The 21,533-nt window shown below is 39.9% G+C and overlaps 1 protein-coding gene across 1 annotated transcript in view; it reads left to right on the forward strand.

Annotated features, from left to right (window-relative positions):
• Positions 1–678: 678 nt before the first annotated feature.
• Positions 679–21,533, forward strand: part of gak (cyclin G associated kinase) — a 45,968-nt gene continuing 25,113 nt past the window's right edge. The window contains exons 1-10 of the mRNA XM_061816948.1: positions 679–1,085; positions 3,265–3,326; positions 3,407–3,466; positions 3,558–3,672; positions 7,446–7,588; positions 8,615–8,740; positions 15,717–15,806; positions 17,190–17,325; positions 17,955–18,067; positions 20,733–20,838. Of these exons, the coding sequence (XP_061672932.1) occupies positions 944–1,085; positions 3,265–3,326; positions 3,407–3,466; positions 3,558–3,672; positions 7,446–7,588; positions 8,615–8,740; positions 15,717–15,806; positions 17,190–17,325; positions 17,955–18,067; positions 20,733–20,838 (1,093 nt within the window). The 5' untranslated portion in view covers positions 679–943. The remainder of the gene's footprint in view (positions 1,086–3,264; positions 3,327–3,406; positions 3,467–3,557; positions 3,673–7,445; positions 7,589–8,614; positions 8,741–15,716; positions 15,807–17,189; positions 17,326–17,954; positions 18,068–20,732; positions 20,839–21,533) is intronic.

Below are 21,533 nucleotides of genomic sequence, written 5' to 3' on the forward strand. Positions count from 1 at the left end.
TATCGACAACAGAAAAGAAAAGTATATTTTGGACAATTGATATCTTTGAAACAAATTGTATATGGTGTGTACATGTATGTATACGGTATATGATGTCATATATATAATTTGTCAAATGTTGTAAACATTTTTAAGATTACACATTTTTCTTTACTTTAAAAAAAAATCATTCATTGTAAAATTTTTCGTTAGCGGAGTAGGGAAATTGCCAGTTTATTTTGATGGCGTAGCAAAAAAAATAAAAAATAAATAACTGAGAGGTCTGTCAGCATGTAGGAACGAGGTGTAACCAAGATCGAAAATAATGATGCTGCATGTTGTAAAGCCAAACATACAATAGATGGAGGGCTCGTGGTATGTTTTTAGGCAGTACTGTAGTTGCAAAACAAAACACATGTGGTATAATTTCAAAAAATTTGCCTGGCGACCAATTTAGGGTGTACCCCGTAGATAAAGTAGCTGAAATGGTGAACCCCTTCCACATGATACGCAAAAGTGACATCAGATGCCAACTGCGGATAAGAACAATGTAGATACGGATATCTCCAAAGTTCCTTTTTCACTAGGCAAAATTCGACTGTCTATATCTCTGCAACACATATCCAGTATAAGGCTTCCCATACTTTCTTTTTACTCCCATTCACGTGATCGTGACGCCACAGTGAGTCTTTGAAATCGGCGCCGAACCCTCCCACGTGATCGGCAAGTGCAGTGACGTAACAACCCATGTCGGAAGTCGGCGACGTCTGGAATAGTGTGATGGCTGAGGCCTCTTTTCGTCATCTAGGCAGCAGGAAGAAAATGTTAGCAGATTTAAAACTCTTCTAACTGAACGCGCCAGCGGGTCGGCTCGATCCCCCTTCACCTCCCCCAAACCCAGACATCTCTGGCCGGCACTTCAGTGCGCCGTGGAAGAAGTCGAAGTGGGGGGGGGGAATAGAAAATGTCACTGTTCCAATCGGCGCTCGATTTCCTCGCCGGGCCCGGCTCGGTCGGAGCGGCAACCAGGGACCAGAACGACTTTGTGGGGCAGATGGTCGAGCTGGGCGAAATGAAACTCCGGATCAAGAGAGTGATTGCTGAAGGTAACAGGACGAGAAATAACAGTAAATGTTTCGTGATGGTTAGCTTGGGCTAACTAGCGGCGGGGTAGCTTAATTTGACAACAACCAGTAACATTAACACTCATTTGAAGTCCAAATATATCAATAAACTCAATTCGGGCATAATTACACAGTTTTAATTTTATCTTCAATAAAGTTTGTATGTCTACTTGACTTCCAAACTGGAGATTGCACTTATCCAGAACATTGAGCTTGACAGGAAAGTCAAGCTATTGACTGTTTCAATCACGTGACATTTTCCTGGGCATTGGTCACATCTGCAGCCGTTGCTACCACAAATACGAATTCACAGTCACAACGTGTGGCGAAAATATCTCAGGGTCGTTGTTAGGGGGAATTATATTAAGGAAAGCAGTTAATAAGTGTTGTTGAAATCATTGTTCTTCTGTTAACCATGGTTACCGGCTAGGAAACATGTGCAGTCATCATTGCAATGCTCCAAAAGGGTTTTACAGGCAAATATATTGCTGCAGGTAAGATTGCAGCTCGATCAACCATTTATCGGATAATCAAGAACTTTTAGGAGAGAGGTTCAATTGCTGATGTTGGGCCAAATGTTAATTTTACCGATGCTGCGGGGTGGTAAGAAAATGTATGTTCATAACTTGGCCGCCCTGTAATTAAACTAGACGTGACCGGCCCGAATGGAATGGCTGATGATTGGGATTGTTTTTTTTTTTTTTTTTTTTTTTTGCTGATCGACTGATGAGTTTTGATGTCATTCATCGATCCGATCAGTGATGTCATTGATCAGCTCCGAGAAGGACATTTACTCCATGTCACCGTCTTGCACGGTATATCTGAAGCAAAAAGGTCGTTTCTTTTTATATAGTAGTATTTGTACCATTTTCCCCATGTCATTTGACATAGGACTGTAAATATCAGACACCCAATACAGGTAGTTATTTAAAAAAAAAAAAAAAAATTCAGCTCCATGGGGTAGAGAAGACCACTGAGAGACAATATGTCGTGCGGGTTTCAGACTACAAGATTAATTTGCAATTTCACAATTGCACCATGTCAGACTACAGTACTGCAATAAAATCTTGTATTCAGATAGCACCGCACCCCATTCCGTTACTTAGCCGAGCAAGGTAGTCCTCCCACTCAGGGGGGCAGTGTGGTGGTAATCCTCAACTATCATAAAAACTTTTCATGATTAATTTACACTCAGCTGTCCCCCAAGGCCCCGGGCTGGAAAATTTTCCTGCCGAGTGTTTCAGATTAAATAATACATATTCAAATTAATTTTCAAATTCATTTTTTAAAACGCAATTAAATGACAAAGACTGCATCTTGCAAATCTGTAACTGAATGTCTGTTGTTCTTTGTTCTTGTTAGGTTGTTTGTTCTTTTTTCTGAATGTCAGATCAGGGCAGCACCAACTATCGGAGACAAATTCCTTGCGTGTTGTTACACACTTGACCAATAAAGCTGATACTGATTCTGAAGGCTAGAAATTTCAAATTCAGTTCTTGCTGGCACAAATTTCAGCTAATTTTGAACATTAAATATGGGTACTGCAATTCTTTTTTTTTTTTTTTCCATGTGTGTTCTTTTATTCTAAACTTTAAATAGAGTGTCAATAAATCATTAAACAAACAGCAGGCTTACTCCTTGCTATATGTTGGCATCATAGTTACCTGAAGTGATCATGTTGGCTGTGTAAGATCTCTTGGTGCTGCTGGATAAAAGTGCCGGAGCAGAGTATGGAATGCACTTCTTTTATAATAGTAGTAAAATCAGAAATTATAGATCTAGTCCAATCCGATAGTTGTTTTTTGGGTGACATCGGACAGATTTCTAATCTCAAAGACCGGATCGGGACACTCCTAGAAAAAATGCAACAAAGAAAATTAACTACAGAACCTTTTTAGGTTGCATTTCCTCTTTTTGAAACAAACTTAACCGAGTTGGAAGAATTAAAGCAGTAAAAAGAGAGAGAGTAAAAACCCACACATCTGGGTGACAATTAGAAATGAAACAAAGAAGTTAGCAACAAGAATTAAAGCAATTTAGTTAGCCACTGATCATTTATAAGGTGGCTTTCTTCCTTGTGGAGCAAACACAAGTGGTTAATAAGAATTAACATAGGAGAAAGTAGGGAGAATTGTTAATGCATTCAATGAATTTTCCTCAGGTGGCTTCGCCTTTGTGTACGAAGCCCAAGATATCAGCAGTGGTAAAGACTACGCTCTTAAGGTAAGGGGAACCATGACTCCAAACTTTCTTACCCATTCATCTTTGACACTTATGTTTCCCCTCCACATCCCCCTTCCCAGCGGCTCTTGTCCAATGAGGATGAAAAGAACAAGGAAATAATACAGGAGGTTTGCTTCATGGTACAACACAGCCACTTTCATTTGACATAATCTCTCAGAATTAATTAATTTTTATTTTTTTAAAAGTTTCCTCAACATCCCAACTTTGCAGAAAAAGCTGTCGGGACATCCCAATGTGGTCCAGTTCTGCTCGGCGGCTTCTATTGGCAAAGAGGAGTCGGACACCGGACAGGCTGAGTTCCTCATCCTTACTGAGCTGTGCAGAGGTAAATTTATTATGAACCCGACTGAGCACTGAGTCGTAACGTTCTGGTCAGAGTCAACGGTGACAATATTCTTTGCCAGCTGCAGCAACGCGGAACCTTCACTCACTTCCTGTCAGCTCACTCAGCCATTTTACTATGGCTGCCTTCAAGGCTTCAAAGCCATGCCATAAAAAAATAGAATGCGGAAAAAAAAAATCTAGGCTTGGCCCTTGGGGAACTTCTGTCCAATTTTTGTCTGAATTTTGTTCACAGATATTGCCAGAATGCACCACAGCCATCCATTTTTTTCAAATATTTCCAGGGGGGGGGGGGGGGCGCATGCCCCCGGTTCCCCCTACCAGGACTTCACTCCCTCAGTGCTTGCATTTAGATTTTCAGGAATTTTCACGAAAGTCGACTTTCATCTCTAATCATTGCGCGTCTCGCAATATAGCAAAAGAGGACCAGTGCAAAGATTTAACAGATTTTTTTTTTAGAATCTAATCTAATTGTTGTAAATTCAGTGCTGCCCTAATTAGGCAACCATGCAATTTTCTACCTTAGAACTATAAGCAGGGCTGAAAAAGAGGCCGGACGTCAACAAATAAAAGCAGGCATTTTTCTGTCATTGTATTATGGATAACCAGAACAAAAAGAAATTAGGGGATAATGTTAACTGCCAATTTGATGTTTTTTGAGGTCATATTGCACCAAAACACCTGGTGTTTCTCTCATGTCACTGTTATATATAAACACAGACGTGATTTTTTGGTTTTAGGTGGAATTCCATCTTTTTAAATTTCAAGAAGAAAAAAAAAAATTTCCAGACCAATGGAACTGCACACTTTTAGCACATTCTCAGTGCACATGAAAACCAATCCAGTGCAGTGAACCCCAGCCTGACTTTTTTTTTTATTTTTATTTTTTTTTCCAAAAACAAGAAAGCACAAGTCTCCTGCTAGTTTACCTGACTCCGCCCCCCCTTTGGCTCTTAATGGGGTACACTCATAATTACAAACATCGTCCACCCACACAAGAAAAAAAGTAAAAAATAAAAAAAGTGCTGTTGCTTTAATGAATGTCGGGGTATGTGAATAATAGAAGAAAAAGTGGAAAAAATGGATGAGGTTTTCTTTTTTTGAGTAAAAAAGCTCTGGTCTGAAGCCAAAGTAGAAAGTACAGGATGAGATGATGTATAATGTTAAAATTCCACCTTGGCACAGCCTGATCAAGGATAAAATTAGACAATACATTGCACAAAAGGTAATTCTGTATTTCAAATATAGGCGGCAACATAACATTAACCTTTAAAACGGTTTGGGAGCATCAGTGAGCTTTTAACATGCATTGCGAAAGATATTCTGCAAGCAATAATTCAGTTTCACACCAAGAAAAACAGATGAGGATGTCATTGTGGGTTAGAAGAAAAAATTGAAACAAAGTTGGAAGCAACCTTTCAAATTTATAGTTATAGTCGGCTTGCTTTGGTTAGCAATGTATTTTTTGTTTGTTGACATTTTCATTGTAGGTTTGCAAAAACAAAAATGTTCTGATGGAATGTAAAAGCTGTAATCTGAATCTTTAATGAGTTATGTAGCGTCAATGGATGACACTGCTGTGACCACAGTGCATACGGCTGATGTTGCTCACAATGGTCAAAGGGGGTGCTTACTTAGTTGAATTTGTATTTGAATGTATAATTTTTCAGAGTAAAGGTATGCACCTAAATAATGAACGATGAATTGTGTACATTTCGAAAACAGAATAGCATTTATTTATAGATGTACTAGATATATTTCATTCATAATACAATTTATAAAACTTGCACGTTAAAATTGGTGATCATCCTTTGATCATGCTTGCAGTCTTTTTTTCATTCAGTCAAATCACATGCCTTTAAACAGAACTGCCAGGAAATGGGCGACTCAAATTCGACTGGGCAATTTTTCACCTTCAAAGGTAGCATTGGACCCACAAAAGAAACAGCAAGGCTTTTAAAGGAAGACTTTGTCGAAACTAATAGGAATGGGAGCACACATTAAAAGTTAGTAGATGAGGGTTCAGTGTTTCTTTTAATGCCAGAGTTATCCATAGATTTCACCTAGAAACATCTCTAAATTGGAAAGTATTATCGAAATTCCTCTCTCACTCAGACATTCCAATGAGCCTGGCTGGAAAACTAACACCCAATCAGCCTTTGCCACGCCTGCCGTGCTTCCTGTTCTGACCCCCCATTGCTCGTGGATGCGTTTCACCAAACAGAACGTTCACTATCTGGCCTTTTGCGGCTGAATTTTGTGAAAAAAATAATTATAAACAAACAAAACAAAAGTAGCATGACATACAATGTTTAAGCCTGGGCGCTTGAGCCAGAATACACACAGCCACCAGCTGACTTATTAGAGCGGGGGCGTGGCATTAACGACGAACAATAACAGTGCCATTATATGGACCGTGGAGATTTGTTGCTTGAGGAGTTGGTTTTGATGTAGAGATTATACAGCAAGCGTGGCCAGACTCCCCCCCCCCCCCCCAAATTGTACATTTCAAGCAGTCAGCCTCTCGCCAACGACCGGGGCGGTGGGGGGGCGGGGTGGGGTAGGGGGTTGCACACCCGGAGCGCCGTAAATGGTAACCAGGAATTGTTGTGTGCTCCGAGCCAACAAAGCGAGTTAACAACGAGTTGATGCTCCGTGCTATTACTACTCCCGGCATTGAGCAAACAAAAAAAATAACAATGTACAATGTTCAACCGTTTGAGCCAGAATACACACAGGCGGAAGTGGATGTGTTGGGAGGGACGTGGCGCTGACGATGAACAATAACAGTACCATGAAATGGACCACGGCGATGTGATGCTTTTCTTAGAAGTTGGTTTCGATGTAGAGAATGTATAGCAGGTGGCCAGACTTATTTTTTTTCTTTCCCAAGTTGTACTTTTCAAGCACCAAGCTTCTCGCGTTCGACCGCGGCGGGGATGGCGTGATGGGTTTGCATGCACGCATCCCCGTAAGTAGTAACTGGGAAGTGTTGTGTGCTTACACGTATATATCCATCCATCCATTTTCTTAGCTGCACGATAGTCACAGGAATGCTGGAGCCTATCCCAGTTGTCAATGGGCAGGAAGCAAGTTTACAAACATGCAGACACAGGGAGAACATGCAAACTCCACACCCTGAAGTCCGGGATTGAACAGCTGCGTTACCGTGCCGCCTCATAAAATATGTTGTTGCTTATACAGTATTAGCACGAGAGGCTATAACTAAGCAGTTAATAACCAGTAATGATTAGATGCATGCAAATTTCCCCTGCTGGTGAACGAGCTTCAACTGTGACAGCCACAGCTTTATCCTGTCAAATTAACTCAATGGGAGGTTAAAGAAGGAGAAATTTGGGTGCGTTTTCTCAGTTTTGTTGCACAAGACGTTGGCATCTTGGCTTAGCTAGAACGAATGATCTGTTATGCTAAGCACCGGCAACGTCACGGGCGGAGTCAAGGATGTTTCTTCCACGTTTGGCTGTGAAAGCTGGCACACATCCAGATTTTGCTTGGATTTCAAAATTATTCTTCATTTTCATTTTTTTAATTAATATCCAAAATATATGTTATAATAATATTACTTCACATGGAGGGTTTATTGTGCATCTGAATTTTGGGTCTTCCTTTAATAACGGTGGTATCCAGGTATAAAGGTGTAAATGTTTCTCCCTTTGGAGTTAGCATCCAAGCCTCTTCTGGATGTGTAAGAAACTCCTGGACCAAACTTTTTTCCCCATCTTTTCTCACCCTCAGGCCAGCTGGTGGACTTCCTGCGGCGGGTGGAGCAGCGGGCCCCCGTGTCCTGCGACACAGTGCTGAAGATTTTCTACCAGACGTGCCGCGCTGTGCAGCACTTGCACAAGCAGAAGCCCCCAGTTATGCACAGAGACCTCAAGGTCGGGCACGTATTTTAGCAATACTGATATGTATACCAGTGGTCCCCAACCTTTTTTTGCACCGCAGACCGGTTTCGAGTAGGCATTATTTTTTATGCATAGAAATGAGGCAAGGGCGGAAGTGGTTGTGTTTCAAAATAAGACACCTGGATGAAAAAACAATTTTATTATTTATTATTCATTCTTTGCAACCTGGTACAAAATGGTGTACGGACTGGTACCGGTCCGGGGCCCTGTGGTTGGTGACCACTGACGTATACATCATCATCACTGTCAAGTGGAAAGTTTCCATATCCAAAATGAATATTTTTCAGGAAATTCCAAAAAACAAAGGCCATCATGCTTGAATAAGCTAAATCTGCATTGTGATGAAGTGAATTCATACAAATTTACCTTTGAGGCTGATGCCTCTTTCTGCACCGAAGTATTCCGGCTATCCATTTTTTGACAAAACAGGCTTTCTGAAATGTATCTAAACCAACTTTTTGCATTTGTTATTGTATACAAAACATCCAGCCTTTCCAATTTGAGGCAATATAATTCCACATAGTTCCCACTGTCACATCATGTAGAGGTGGCTAATATGACAGTTTTCAGACAGTTCAAGTGTCCAAGAGAGTTAATACATTTGGTCTTGAGCTATTTTCAACACTTTAAATTTGTTAATAATCCATGAATAAAACACACGATGTGGCAACAGACAATTATGATTGATTTGCAGCTATGCTACCGGTATTTGGCTCGAGATTTCATTACACCACCTTACCATCAGCTAATTTCAAATTGCATTATATTCATTTTCCTCTCACCCTTCTACACACAGTGCCTCATAAATACATGTTTGTTTGTTTTTTTTTAACTTAAGCAAATTATTAAACATTAAAAACTAAAACATGACCCGTACACAAGTAGTCATAGTTTTTGCTCAATTCAGCACATAAATTCATGTTTACATTTTTACCTGGAGAATATGCCATCGTCGACATGTAGCCAGTTGGTTGTATCAGTGTTATTGCTCTCTTGCAGATTGAGAACTTGCTGATTAGTAACCAAGGAACCATTAAACTGTGCGACTTTGGGAGTGCCACCACTGTGGCACATTACCCCGACTACAGTTGGTCGGCACAGAAGAGGTCCATGGTGGAGGACGAGGTATGTGTGGTTCATATCCAGAACAAAGTTGCGGTTCTTTGCCATCAGCGACATTTTTGTTTTGGGAATCATGTCAAATGAATAATATTTTTTTCAAAAATAATTAAACTGCATTCAGAGGCTGTCTACCAAGAAGTAGCAGGTGGAACTAAAAGCCCTGACCAAGCAGAAGCTTCTAGAGAATACAATGATGCTAGATTGAAGATAAAATAATCGGACAAGTATTATAAGTTAACCCATTCCAAATTATTACATTTATATATTTTACATACACTTTTTCAGATGATAAAATGCTAATACTTTTTATATTTACTATTTAGATTTATACAGAATCATTAATTACATATAGAAGTACAATTATTGAATCTGGTATGGCATTAGTACCATTTATGTTTATCAAAATATTTATAAAACATTTTGGAGGAATGTGTTGGAGGTATAAAATTTAAAATGCGTGTGCATGTCTAGTGCAGTGGTTCCCAAACGTTTTTTGCAACCCGCTTGCAAACATTATTCAAACCAAGAACATGTACAGGGGAGGCACTATGGCTCAGCTGGAAAGCATTGACCTCAGAGTTCTGAGGTCCCCGGTTCAAACCTGGACCCATCTGTGTGGAGTTTGCATGTTCTCCCCGTTCCTGCGTGGGTTTCCTCCCACATCCCAAAAACATGCGACATTAATTGGACACCCTAAATTGCCCCTAGGTGTGATTGTGAGTGCAAATTGTTGTCCATGTGCCCCGCGATTGGCTGGCAACCAGTTCAGGGTGTACATCGCCTCCTGCCCAATGACAGCTGGGATTGGCTCCAGCACTCCCTGTGACCCTTGTGAGGATAAGCTGCTAAGAAAATTGATGGATGGATAACAGCTGGGTGTATCTTAATAACCACAAGTTTTCATGATAGTTGATTTTTTTGTGTTCTAAAGTATTCAATGAATATAAGTTGAAAATTATTTCTAAATCATTTTATTATGTTTTTATATTTTTATACAACATCCCAACTTTATTGGATTTGGGATTTGTAGTTACAATAAAAGAAAGCAATGAATGATCCAAATGCATTTTTGAGATTGAGTGTTGAAATGTACAGTGAAGAAAAGTATTTGAACACCCTGCGATATTGCAAGTTCTCCCACTTAGAAATCTTGGATGGGTCTGAAATTGTCATCGTAGGTGCATGTCCACTGTGAGAGAGATAATCTAAAAAGAAAAATCCAGAAATCGCAATGTGTGATTATTTTTTTTAATAATTTACTTGTGTGATACAGGTGCAAATAAGTATTTGAACACCTATCAACCTAGAATTCTGACCCTCAAAGACCTGTTAGTCCGCCTTTAAAAGTCCACCTCCACTCCATGTATGATCCTGAATCAGATGCACCTGTGTGAGGTCGTTAGCTGCATAAAGAAACCTGTCCAACCCATACAATCAGTAAGACTTAAACTTGTAACATGGCTAAGACCAAAGAGCTGTCCAAAGACACCAGAGACAAAATAGTACAACTCCACATAGGTGGAAAGGGCTACAGAGAAATTGCCAAGCAGCTTGGTGAAAAAAGGTCCACTGTTGGAGAAATTATTAGAAAATGGAAGAAGCTAAACATGACTGTCAATCTCAATCGGAGTGGAGCCCCATGCAAGATATCACCTCGTGGGGTCTCAATGATCCTTAGAAAGGTGAGGAATCAGCCCACGACTACACGACCGGACTTGGTCAATGGCCTGAAAGGAGCTGGGACCACCGTTTCCAAGGTGACTGTTGGTAATACACTAAGACGTCATGGTTTGAAATCATGCATGGCAGGGAAGGTTCCCCTGCTTAAACCAGCACATGTCAAGGCCCATCTTAAGTTTTCCAATGACCATTTGGATGATACAGAGGAGCCTTGGGAGAAAGTTTTGTGGTCAGATGAGACCAACGTTGAACTTTTTGGTCATAATTCCACCAACCATGTTTGGAGCAAGACGAATGATTAGTTCTATCCCAAGAACACCATCCCTACTGTGAAGCATGCGGATGGTAGCATCATGCTTTGGGGGTGTTTTTCAGCACTGTATTAAGGAGAAGATGACTGCGGCCATGTATTGTGAGATTTTGGGGAACAACCTCTTTCCCTCAGTCAGATCATTGACGATGGGTCGTGGCTTGGTCTTTCAACATGACAATGACCTGAAGCACACAGCCAGGAAAATCAAAGAGTGGCTCCGTGAGAAGCATATCAAAGTTCTGATGTGGCTTAGCCAGTCTCCAGACTTAAACCCAATTGAAAATCTTTGGAGGGAGCTGAAACTCCATGTTTTTCAGAGACAGCCCAGAAACCCGTCTGATCTAGAGATCTGTGTGGAGGAGTAGGCCAAAATCCCTCCTGCAGTGTGTGCAAACCTGATGAACAACTACAGAAAACGTTTGACCTCTGTAATTGCAAACAAAGGCTAGTGTACCAAACATTACCATTTTTTTCTCAGGTGCTCAAATACTTATTTGCAGCTGTATCACACAAATAAATCGTTAAGTCATACATTCTGATTTCTGGATTTTTCTTTTAAGATTATCTCTCATAGTGGACATGCACCTACGATGAAAATTTCAGACCCCTCCATGATTTCTAAGTGGGAGAACTTGCAGTATAGAAGGGTGTTTAAATATTTATTTTCTTCACTGTAAGACATACAGTATAATGTTATTGGAAGGTTGATTCCCATTAAATCATCATTTTTTTATCGATTTATATTCTTTGCCTGTATTACTGCATCTGTAGGAAAAATGAATGATTCTGACAAACACCAGAGGCTATTGATTGAATAACCAAGCCCATTCAGTCCAGGATGTTTTGCCATCATTCCGGCTTTAAACTCATGAGATGCGCCCCAGAGATTGTGTTTGTAAACCTGTTAACATGTGCATTCATCACGCTAATAACAGCTATTTACATGTATTAAAGGTTTTATTGGATGAACATATTCTCTCGTCCGGCATGGTGGATGACTGGTTTGCACATCTGCCTCACAATTCTGAGGACCCATATTCAAATCCGGACTAGCCTGTGTGACATTTGCATGTTCTCCCCATGCCTCCATGGGTTTTCTCCAGGTACTCCAGTTTCCTCCCACATCCTGAAAATATGCATGGTATGTTGATTGGAGACTCTATATTGCCCGTAAGTATGAATGTGAGTTTGGCCAGGTCCCAGTTCAGGGTGTACCCTGTCTCTCGCCCACAGTTAGTTGGGATGGCTTCCAGCGTACCCGCGACCCTCGTGAGGATAAGCGATATACACTCGCCTGACTTTGCTGTGGACAGCATGGGTTCAATTCCCACATTGTGACAGTGTGCATTTGAGTGCAAATGGTTTTCCATTTCTATGTGCCTTGCAAAAAATTAGTGACCAGTAAAGGGTGTAGTCTGCCTTTCGCCCAAAGTCAGTTGGGAAAGGCTCCAGCGGCCTGTGATCCTCCCCAGTACAAGTGGTGTTGAAATAGAAGGATGGATAGCTGGGGCCATTGTAGTACGACAACACAATAGAGAATCATTTTGAGACTTAAAGACATAAAAAGGTTACCAAGGAATAATACACCATTAAAAAAAAAATAATAATAATAATAATGAACAATGACGGGCGGCACGGTGGCCAGATGGTAAAGCGTTGGCCTCAAAGTTCTGAGGTCCCGGCTTAAATACCAGACCCGCCTGTGTGGAGTTTGCATGTTCTCCCCGTGCCTCCGTGGGTTTCCTCCGGGCACTCTGGTTTCCTCCCACATTCCAAAAACAAGCAACATTAATTGGACACTCTAATTTGCCCCTAGGTGTGATTGTGAGTGCGGCTGTTTGTCTCTATGTGCCCTGCGATTGGCTGTCAACCAGTTCAGGGTGTACCCCACCTCCTGCCCGTTGACAGCTGGGATAGGCTCCAGGACTCCCCGCGACCCTCGTGAGGATAAGCGGTGAAGAAAATGGATGGATGAACAATGACCATTGTGAAAAGGGAGCAGATACTTCAAGAAATTGATCCAGTTTAAGTGACTAGTAAGATGATAATTGGGAGAATGTCTATTGTGCTAATGTGGGAGATGCCACTCAGGCACATGGGTGGCCAGTGTTGGTCAACAACAGATAAGCAAATAATGCAAAGTGGCGAGACTACTGTACAACAGTGAGTGCATGGTTAACGTATAATTGCCCTGACGAAGATTTGAGAACCAACTCTAGGCAAAATTGGCAGCATGTTGCAATGGATTTGTAAGTTAATTAAGAACTTAATGACGAGAGAGCAGAAGCTTTTGGAATGTCTGCTTCCAGTATGTAAGTTTGCATTGTTCAATAGTGCCTACCTGAAGGAAGGGGTGGTGACCAAATGTGAAGGATTCAAGAGGATTTTCCATGGTATTATCTAAAGGCCTATTTATATTCACACGGCTGACAATGCCCGCACTGCATCATGTGACCTACGCATTTCTGCGTAGCTTGTCGCACACATCCAAAAAACTCACTTGAGTGGAGAAAGCTGCAGAGACCATCTCTTGTGATTGCTCCATTTTAGTCACATGCTGTGATTACGTACTCACCGTTCTTCCCGGGTCCACATACTGCCTACGTCGCAACCTTATTCAATTTTGGCGAGATGCTGAGATGGACAAGCTTGGAGGAGAGTAGTTTGGGGATGTTGATGTTGAATGCAGAGCTGAAGTCCACAAACAGGATCCATGCATGGGTCCCCACGCCATCAAGGTGTTCTTGAATGAAGTCGAGTCCCATGTTGACTCAGTCATCCGTAGACCTATAAACAAACTGCAGGTGGACCAGCAGGGGATCTGTGACGCATTTGAGGTGGTTCAGCACGAGGCTTTCAAAGGTGTTCCTGACCATGGATGTCAGGGCAACAAGCCTGCAGTCATTCAGACCCTAGATTCTATGTTTCTTGAGGACTGTGATGATAGCGGAATGTTTGGAACAGGATGGCTTCTTGCACATTCGCTCACATTCCTCAATGCGGTAATGCAGTCATCCCTCATTTTTCGCTGTTAATTTAGACCAGAATCACCCACGAAAAGCGAAAAACTGCTAAGTAGCGGGGTATGTATGTTAATGTAGCTAAAACAATGTTTCAAATATCTAAACAGTATTTGTTTGCATATCTGAGACAGTTATTTAGTTAAACCTTTAATTGCAAAACCTTGTGAATATTATATATACAGTACTATAAATTTATAATAATGTAAATTATAAACCACTATTGTTACTGTATAGTTACCATTCATATATACCCACCACATGGTCGCACATTTTTGAAAATTTTCAAACCAGCCTTTGCTTGCCGAAAAGCCTCGTCCTCGAAGAAGTGGATCCTTCATTGAAGCTTAAGGTTCATCACACATTTCGCTTCCTTAAGTTATTGAAGCGGTTTTACGGATGTTTACCACATCATGTCGTGCGGCACTGATTCATCCATGCCATAATGGCGCCACATAAACTTCTGGATATAATCAAAGATGGCAGAAGTTACGCTTAAGTTTTTCGCCAATCCATCAGCTTCTTCTTCTTCAGTCACCGGGCCATTTATCCGCAGTCGGCAAAAGTGACTGTAGCTCCCTCCTCTTCCTCAGTCACTGGGCTGTCACACACACACACACACACACACACACGCACACTCCCAACGGTGTAGAAACTGTCAAAAGGGAGGGAATGAGCGGGGAGGGAGAAACAGAATTGCTGGGTGGAACTTCAATGATGCAGCCAATTAGCTCCAAAAAGCTGATCTGTGTTTTTTTTTTTTTTTTTTTTTTTTTTTTTTTTTTTTTTTTTAATTCTTTAAAGGAATATGCCTGTAAACAGAACTGCCAGGAAATGGGCGACTCAAATTCGACTGGGCAATTTTTCATTTTCAAAGGTAGCATTGGAGCCACAAAAGAAACAGCAAGGCTCTTAAAGGTAGACTTTGTGGAAACTAATAGGAATGGGAACACACATTAAAAGTTAGTAGATGAGGGTTCAGTGTTTCTTTTAATGCCAGAGTTAACCGCAGATTTCACCAAGAAAGATCTCTAAATTGGAAAAGTATTATCAAAATTCCTATCTCGCTCAGGCATTCCAATGAGTCCGGCTGGAAAACTGACAGCCAATCAGCGTTTGACACGCCTGCAGTGCTTCCTGTTCTGACCCTCCCATTGCTTGTGGATACATTTCACCGAACAGAGAATATCTACTATCTGGCATTTTGTGGCCGAATTTTGTGAAAAAATAATTACAAACAAACGAAACATATATAGCATGATGTACAGTGTTCAAGCCTGTGCGCTTGAGCCAGAAAACACACAGCCGCCAGCTGACTTGTTGGAGAGAGAGCGTGGCACTAACAACGAACAATAACAGTCCCATTATTTGGACTGTGGAGATTTGATGCTTTTCTGAGGAGTTGGTTTCGATGTAGAGATTAAACAGCTACCATTGTTTTAATAATGTCTATTTTTCCGTAACTTTTGGATTTTTAAATCGTAAAATGTATAACTTGGCCAGTTATTAAGGATTTGCAACCTTCCCCCCTTCTGCCTACTGAGTTTTCATTAGTGTTCACCATGAACTACAAATCAGTTTGTTTCACCAGGAATTCAATAAGATCTGGCTATGGAACAAGGTGGGATGGAATTTCCATTTTGTGGGGGTCTTGCTATAGACCTGAATCCAAATACATAAATTATTAGGGGAATGATTGATCAAAATGGTTTCATCAGTACAATCCTCTATTCTATTAATTTTCAGAAAAAGTGTGTCTGAAAATATTTTCATTTGGTCATTAGGTGATGTTTTATGTAGATTTTTAAAAAATTTCTTAAATTAGCTTTAGAGTAAGTCTGTGACATAGCAAAATGTGGAAAAAGTGAAGTTGTGAATAATGTTTGGTGGCCCTGTAGAGCATTTTCTGTGTTGTCAACAATCCTGCGTGTTTGTGTCCCTCCCCATGGTATATTTATGTATATAGATCACGAGGAACACCACTCCAGCGTACAGGACCCCGGAAATGATCGACCTGTACTCCAACCACCCCATCAATGAGAAGCAAGATATTTGGGTCAGACTGCTATTTTTTACTCCAATCGTCTTGTCTTGTTAGCTTAGCACCATGTTTAATGTTCATGTTGAAATGGGTAACCGATACCCATATTTCACATGCCAATAGAAGCACCGAAATCTCAACAGAACTTTGACTCAAAATGAGTGGACAGTTGTTTTCATGCAGAAATCTGATCAAGGACAGTAGATCTGACATTTTACTTCCATAGCTTGTTAACTGCAGGGGTGTGTTCGTCTCACCATTCTGCTTGTCGTTCATACAAAACAGTCACATGATGCTAGCTGTTATTAGTGGCATACCGCCAGTATTGTGGCTCAGGTTTCAAATACCAATACAGAAAATTGCCCAGCTGACTTTATTCTCCATTTCTGTTTAGGTGTTGTTTGTAAAAATTCCACCTTTTTATCAAAGTGTACCTCCACTTTCAAGTTTGATCAGTTCTGTGATCAGGCTTGTAATTCAAATCACTCATTGTAGCTCAACTTTCCACATTAAAATGAATGGTGCTCTGATGCTTACGTCTTTGGGGAAAGCAGTTTCAAAAATGTGTGCTTCAGTCAAAGTGCAGAAAAAAATGTAAAAATTATAGTCTGTCAAAATAGCTTAGTCTGTTTGGAATGGCCACTTCAACCTAATAGAAGGCTTCAAGAATTTTGATAAGCAGATGATGGGTTCCAGAGAAGTTTAGTTTTCTTGTTAGAAATAATCACTTTACTTGGCAGAAAGATTTATCTCACCTGAAGAAATAAAGCCTAGTAATTTCTGTAGAACAATATAATTTAGTTATTTCTCAAACATCAATGACCCTTTTGTCTGCTACTCAGGGAAACCCTTTTCTGGTTTGCTAAGTTGGTTAAGAAAATTTAACAAAGATGGTGGCCATGTGTCATGTTGCTATTTTTTTTACGGAACAATTCTTTGTTTTTACATTTGGTTACTTTTGGACCAAAGTCAATCCAAAAGGAGCACTCAAATTGTCATGTGTTGGAAACCAGTGCTATGAAAGTGAGTAGTCCAAAAAAAGTCACAAAATCATAATTTTGGCATTTTAATAAAAACTCATGGAAGTACTCTTGGAGCAAAATGTTTTTCTGACACCGTAAGCAGGGAGACAATCTTGTCTTTATAGATTATTACAAAAAGATAGGAAAGTCTTTGCAAAGAGAGGAAAAGGTACAAGTCCTACAAGTTGTCACCCCTAACTAAAGATCAGACTAAAGGTCCCTTCATTATATTAAAGTGAGAGAGACCGTGAAAGACAAAACAAGATAGTGATCTATGTCCAACTGGGATTTGATGGGCGCAATTATAGTATTGATAATAAAATTATAATCGCTAAAGCAATAAATTCCTGTCCCTCTTTTGTACCATCCCCCTTAGGCCCTGGGCTGCATCCTCTACCTGTTGTGTTTTAAGCAGCACCCATTCGAGGAGGGTGCTAAGCTGCAGATCGTCAACGGGAAGTACTCCATACCGCAGAATGACACCAAGTACACAGTCTACCATGATCTCTTACGTAAGCGACAAGTCTGGACTGAATACTCAAAATATATAAGGCACAGAGAGTGGTGCAGCCGAACCTGACTGAACTGTCCCCCAATGTGCGTGGTTTGTCAACTGTTTTCATTAATGGCCTATCAGTCTGCTGTTGGTTCTCCGCAATTCGAAATTTGAATCGTTGGTGCATTTACCCACGCTAAAAATACATTGCTGGGTTTTACACAAACGAAACACCGAATGACCCCAAGCCACATGTGCATATGTAAAGTTTCAAATATTGTTTTACATTAATACTTAACTGTATTAAAAATGTATTGTGTGCTTGTGAATTAAAAAGCAAAGATTGTGACCTAAATGTTCACGAACGGTATGTACTCTGCTGGGTTTGTTCAAATCAATGGCGTCAGCGAGTCTCCTTTAAATGGTTTATTCTGTTTTTATTATTTAAGAAACTTGATAAAATATATATTCAGCATCAATTACCAATACAGGCTCACTGTTCAGTTTGTCCACATATCCAATCACTCAATGTGCATGGGTTTGTCTGCAACTCTTTTTATGCAATGGTCTGGTCAAGTTGGGTTCGACCACATCGTGTATGACAGGCCTTAGTAGAGTATGTTCTTCACTCGACTTTCTTTCCAGGCTCCATGTTGAAGGTGAACCCAGTGGAGCGTCTCTCAATCACAGAGTTGGTCAACCAGCTTCAGGAAATCGCTGCGGCACGGAATGTCAACCCAAAGTCTCCTATCATTGAGGTAGTGTCACCTTTTCCATACCTATTCAATGTCTATAGCTTTGATGCAGAAACCGCAAGAGGGGTAAAAACAGTATAACCTTACACTTGATCAAACTGTCATGCAGTGTGCCAGGGTTTGGTACTACTATTCATGAGTGGCTGACCATTTGCCACCGGTTCAAAATTTTAATTGCAGGATTGTAATGGCCAATCAAAAATGCCATTTCATATCACGAGCTTTGTGTATGAGCTGTTTCCAAGCCATGGATTAAGGCTTGTGGAAGACTGCAAGTACAACTGAATGTGAACAATATTAACAAACACAAGGCTGTATGTTTGAAAGTAAGTGTAGTATAACATATAAGTGTAGAAGGTAAGTATCTTCTCTGAGTTTGATTGAATTATCAGTGCTTTACACATTGCAGGAGTAGAACTTTCACTTTGTTAGTGTATCGCTGACCTGCTGAATGAAGTGTGTAATGTTTTATGCCAAAGAGTCGGGTTAGTTATAAGTAAATGTGCGATGTCATGCAAGTCTGCCTATTTTATTTTTATTTTATTTTTATTTTTTTTTATTTTTTTTATTTTATTTTATTTTTATTGTCTGCCTATTTGTATCACATCAGACTTTTAAGACAGAGCACCAGGTTTGATAACGAGCCAAGTCAAATGAATACGCCCACTCACTTATAAAGACTACAATGCTATTACTTGTGAAGTAAAAAGTATGCACCCTGCTTTACATGTGCAGTACGATTCCACTATTTTATCGTGTTGGATTTCAATATGAAGTTTGTGAGGCGTCAAACTTTTTTGCATCGATCGCCAACATTTTGCTGTAACTCTGACATTGCGTCCTGCTCCATCCAAAATCTTAACTCCATGTACATATCCTTGCGTGAAAGAGTTGAGACCTCTCTGTAGAACTCTCTTGAACAAGTCTGACACATTTGGTAAAAAACATACCCCAATATTATCTTCAAACATGTTGTGTTCAATCGCCATTTTGTAAACTTGTTGGACATGGCTCAGGGGGCGGAGCTTAAAATCGCCATCAGAAAGGTCCATTAGCTCTTCATTGAGCTGCACGGATAATATAGAAGAGTCACAATGGAAGCCGAAAAGGAGCTGTTGCTGAATGTGGCAACCAAAGGTTTATCCAGCATTCATTCCATCATTCATCTATTCGTTCATTCATTTCATTATAATATGGTGCTGCGCTTTTTGGTATTTTAGCATCATTCATTATAAGCAAGATGGAAACATGATTGAGTTAACAGTGTTACCCAGACAGACTTCGATGAAAACGAATCACTCATTGAAAACCCTCCACATCCCCTCTTTATACCCCCTTGGCATGGTGCCTCACATTTAGCACTTTAAGTCATAATCCTTACCACAAATTCAGTCACTAATGAGAAAATCCTCCACAAATGTTGCGATTTATATAAAGCTGATTTCAAGGTCAGGAAGCTGCCATTTTGTAGCCATGATATCGACATCTGCTTATTTAATTGGAAAGGACTGTCAAAATATATGCTTTTACAGCACCAGTACAAACAATGAAATAAAGCCCATGTTAAAAAAATATTTTTGTAACAGTTTCATAACTGACACTTTAAAAACATTTGAAAGGTACTTTTAAGTAAATATAACTATTCTTAGTTTTCTTGACTCACCAGACACCAGATGTAGGTATGCAGTTTCAATTAATGACAAACTACAGTTTTGCCTTGAAGCAGAAATTTAAAGTGTTGTGCGTAGCAAACCTAATAACTCATATTAGTCTCTCAAATCATCTTTCCCCCTGAAATTATTTGAAATGCCATTCTAGTTTCCCAAGAATTTTAATTACTTGAAATGTAAAAAATTGAACAGTTTTTGGGAAGGTTTTTTTTTTTTTTTTTTTTTTTTTTTTTTAAATAAATTACAAGTGACAAAGGGCTACGTCTATGGATAGGGAATGTCAGTCGACGGGACTAAGCGTGGTCAACTATGGTTGCATAGCAAGCATTCCAAACTGTGCTGGAACATTTTAGGCTGTCTACCTGTAAAAAGCGCTTGCACTTATGAAAAATTCACGTTACGAAACGACTTCCAGTACAAATTAATTTCGTGAATAGGGGTACCACTGTATGTACTTGGCAAATAAAGGTGATTCTCATATAAGGCTAAAAAATGTCTTTGTTTAATGTTAATATTGCCTGTCGACACATTTTGTTTTCAAAATATTTGTTGTTCAACCACCGCATCACCATTACTTTTTAGTAGCCCTTCTATGAGGTTTTGTTCAATTAGCATTAGGCGAAAACTCACAGACCACAGTTTGAGAAGCATTGTTTTATTGGGCATTTCCCTCCATTTGATAGCGTTATGACCCGCTAGCACAATACTGAGGAGAATAAAGGCGTCATGTTTGTGTCGAGGGGAAGAAGACTAACCTCATTAGCGTTAAGAAGGGGTTTCCCTGCCGGCCATAAGGAGATTATTGTCCTCCGCCTCCGCCTGCATTTCCTCATCAGACATCTACTGACCACAGGGATGACCAGGAGGAAAATGTAGTAGATACTCTGGATCATAATTTTGGGATTTTGTTCGTATTTGGAATATTCTTTTTAAAGAGCGTGATGTTGACCACTTACTACTGTTGGCGTCCAGTTTATGACGGATATGAATGTCTGCAGCTCCTGGAGCAGAATGGAGGTTTTGGGAGTCATGGGGCAGAGGCTACAACAATGACAGCACCGGTGGCACCCTCACAGATACAACACAACTTACACAGCAATGCAGGTGAGCGGCACTTTCTTTTTGGTCTATGAATTCACCCAGCATAATACATTAAAAGGTTTTCAGTGTTACCAAATTGAGGCTATAATTATCCTTCATAATGAGCGTCACCTCAAAAAATTAATCTTTGTTGTGTGAGGGTAAAATTCATGGATAAGACTTTTAAGAAATGTCACATTTATACTTCATGAAATTACACTCCAGCACGTATAATAATGATTTGTGAAATGTACAATCTGACAGCCAGTTTTCAGTTAATACTAAGCAACAGTTCCTTGAATTATATCAGATTGTTCTGATCAAGATTTTGTCAATTTTACTCCTATAAAATCATTATTCCTCATTCAAGTGAATGGAAATTATATTAATCTCGGGGGGTGGGGGGGTGACACCAAAATGTTGTTTGTATGTAATAATTTTATGACTTGTACTTACTGTATATTGGCTCAAAAAACAAGATACCTCATTTTATAAACATTTAAAGAATAAATCAAATGTATATACATGTTGAGATTATAACGTGAGCATAAATGCAGTGGCACTTTATTAGTATACTTTGTGTTGAGTTTGAAGACAAAAGTAGACTTGTTTATTGTGGATTGAGTACATTTTTTTTTCCTTCCAGAGTTCCAGGTTGAAGGTAATGTTTTTTATTCAGGGTATTTAAAGTCAATATTAATTAAGCAATTAAAAGGATT

This window comes from Syngnathoides biaculeatus, chromosome 4 (assembly GCF_019802595.1).
Source record: "Syngnathoides biaculeatus isolate LvHL_M chromosome 4, ASM1980259v1, whole genome shotgun sequence".
Classification (NCBI taxonomy): Eukaryota; Metazoa; Chordata; class Actinopteri; order Syngnathiformes; family Syngnathidae; genus Syngnathoides; species Syngnathoides biaculeatus.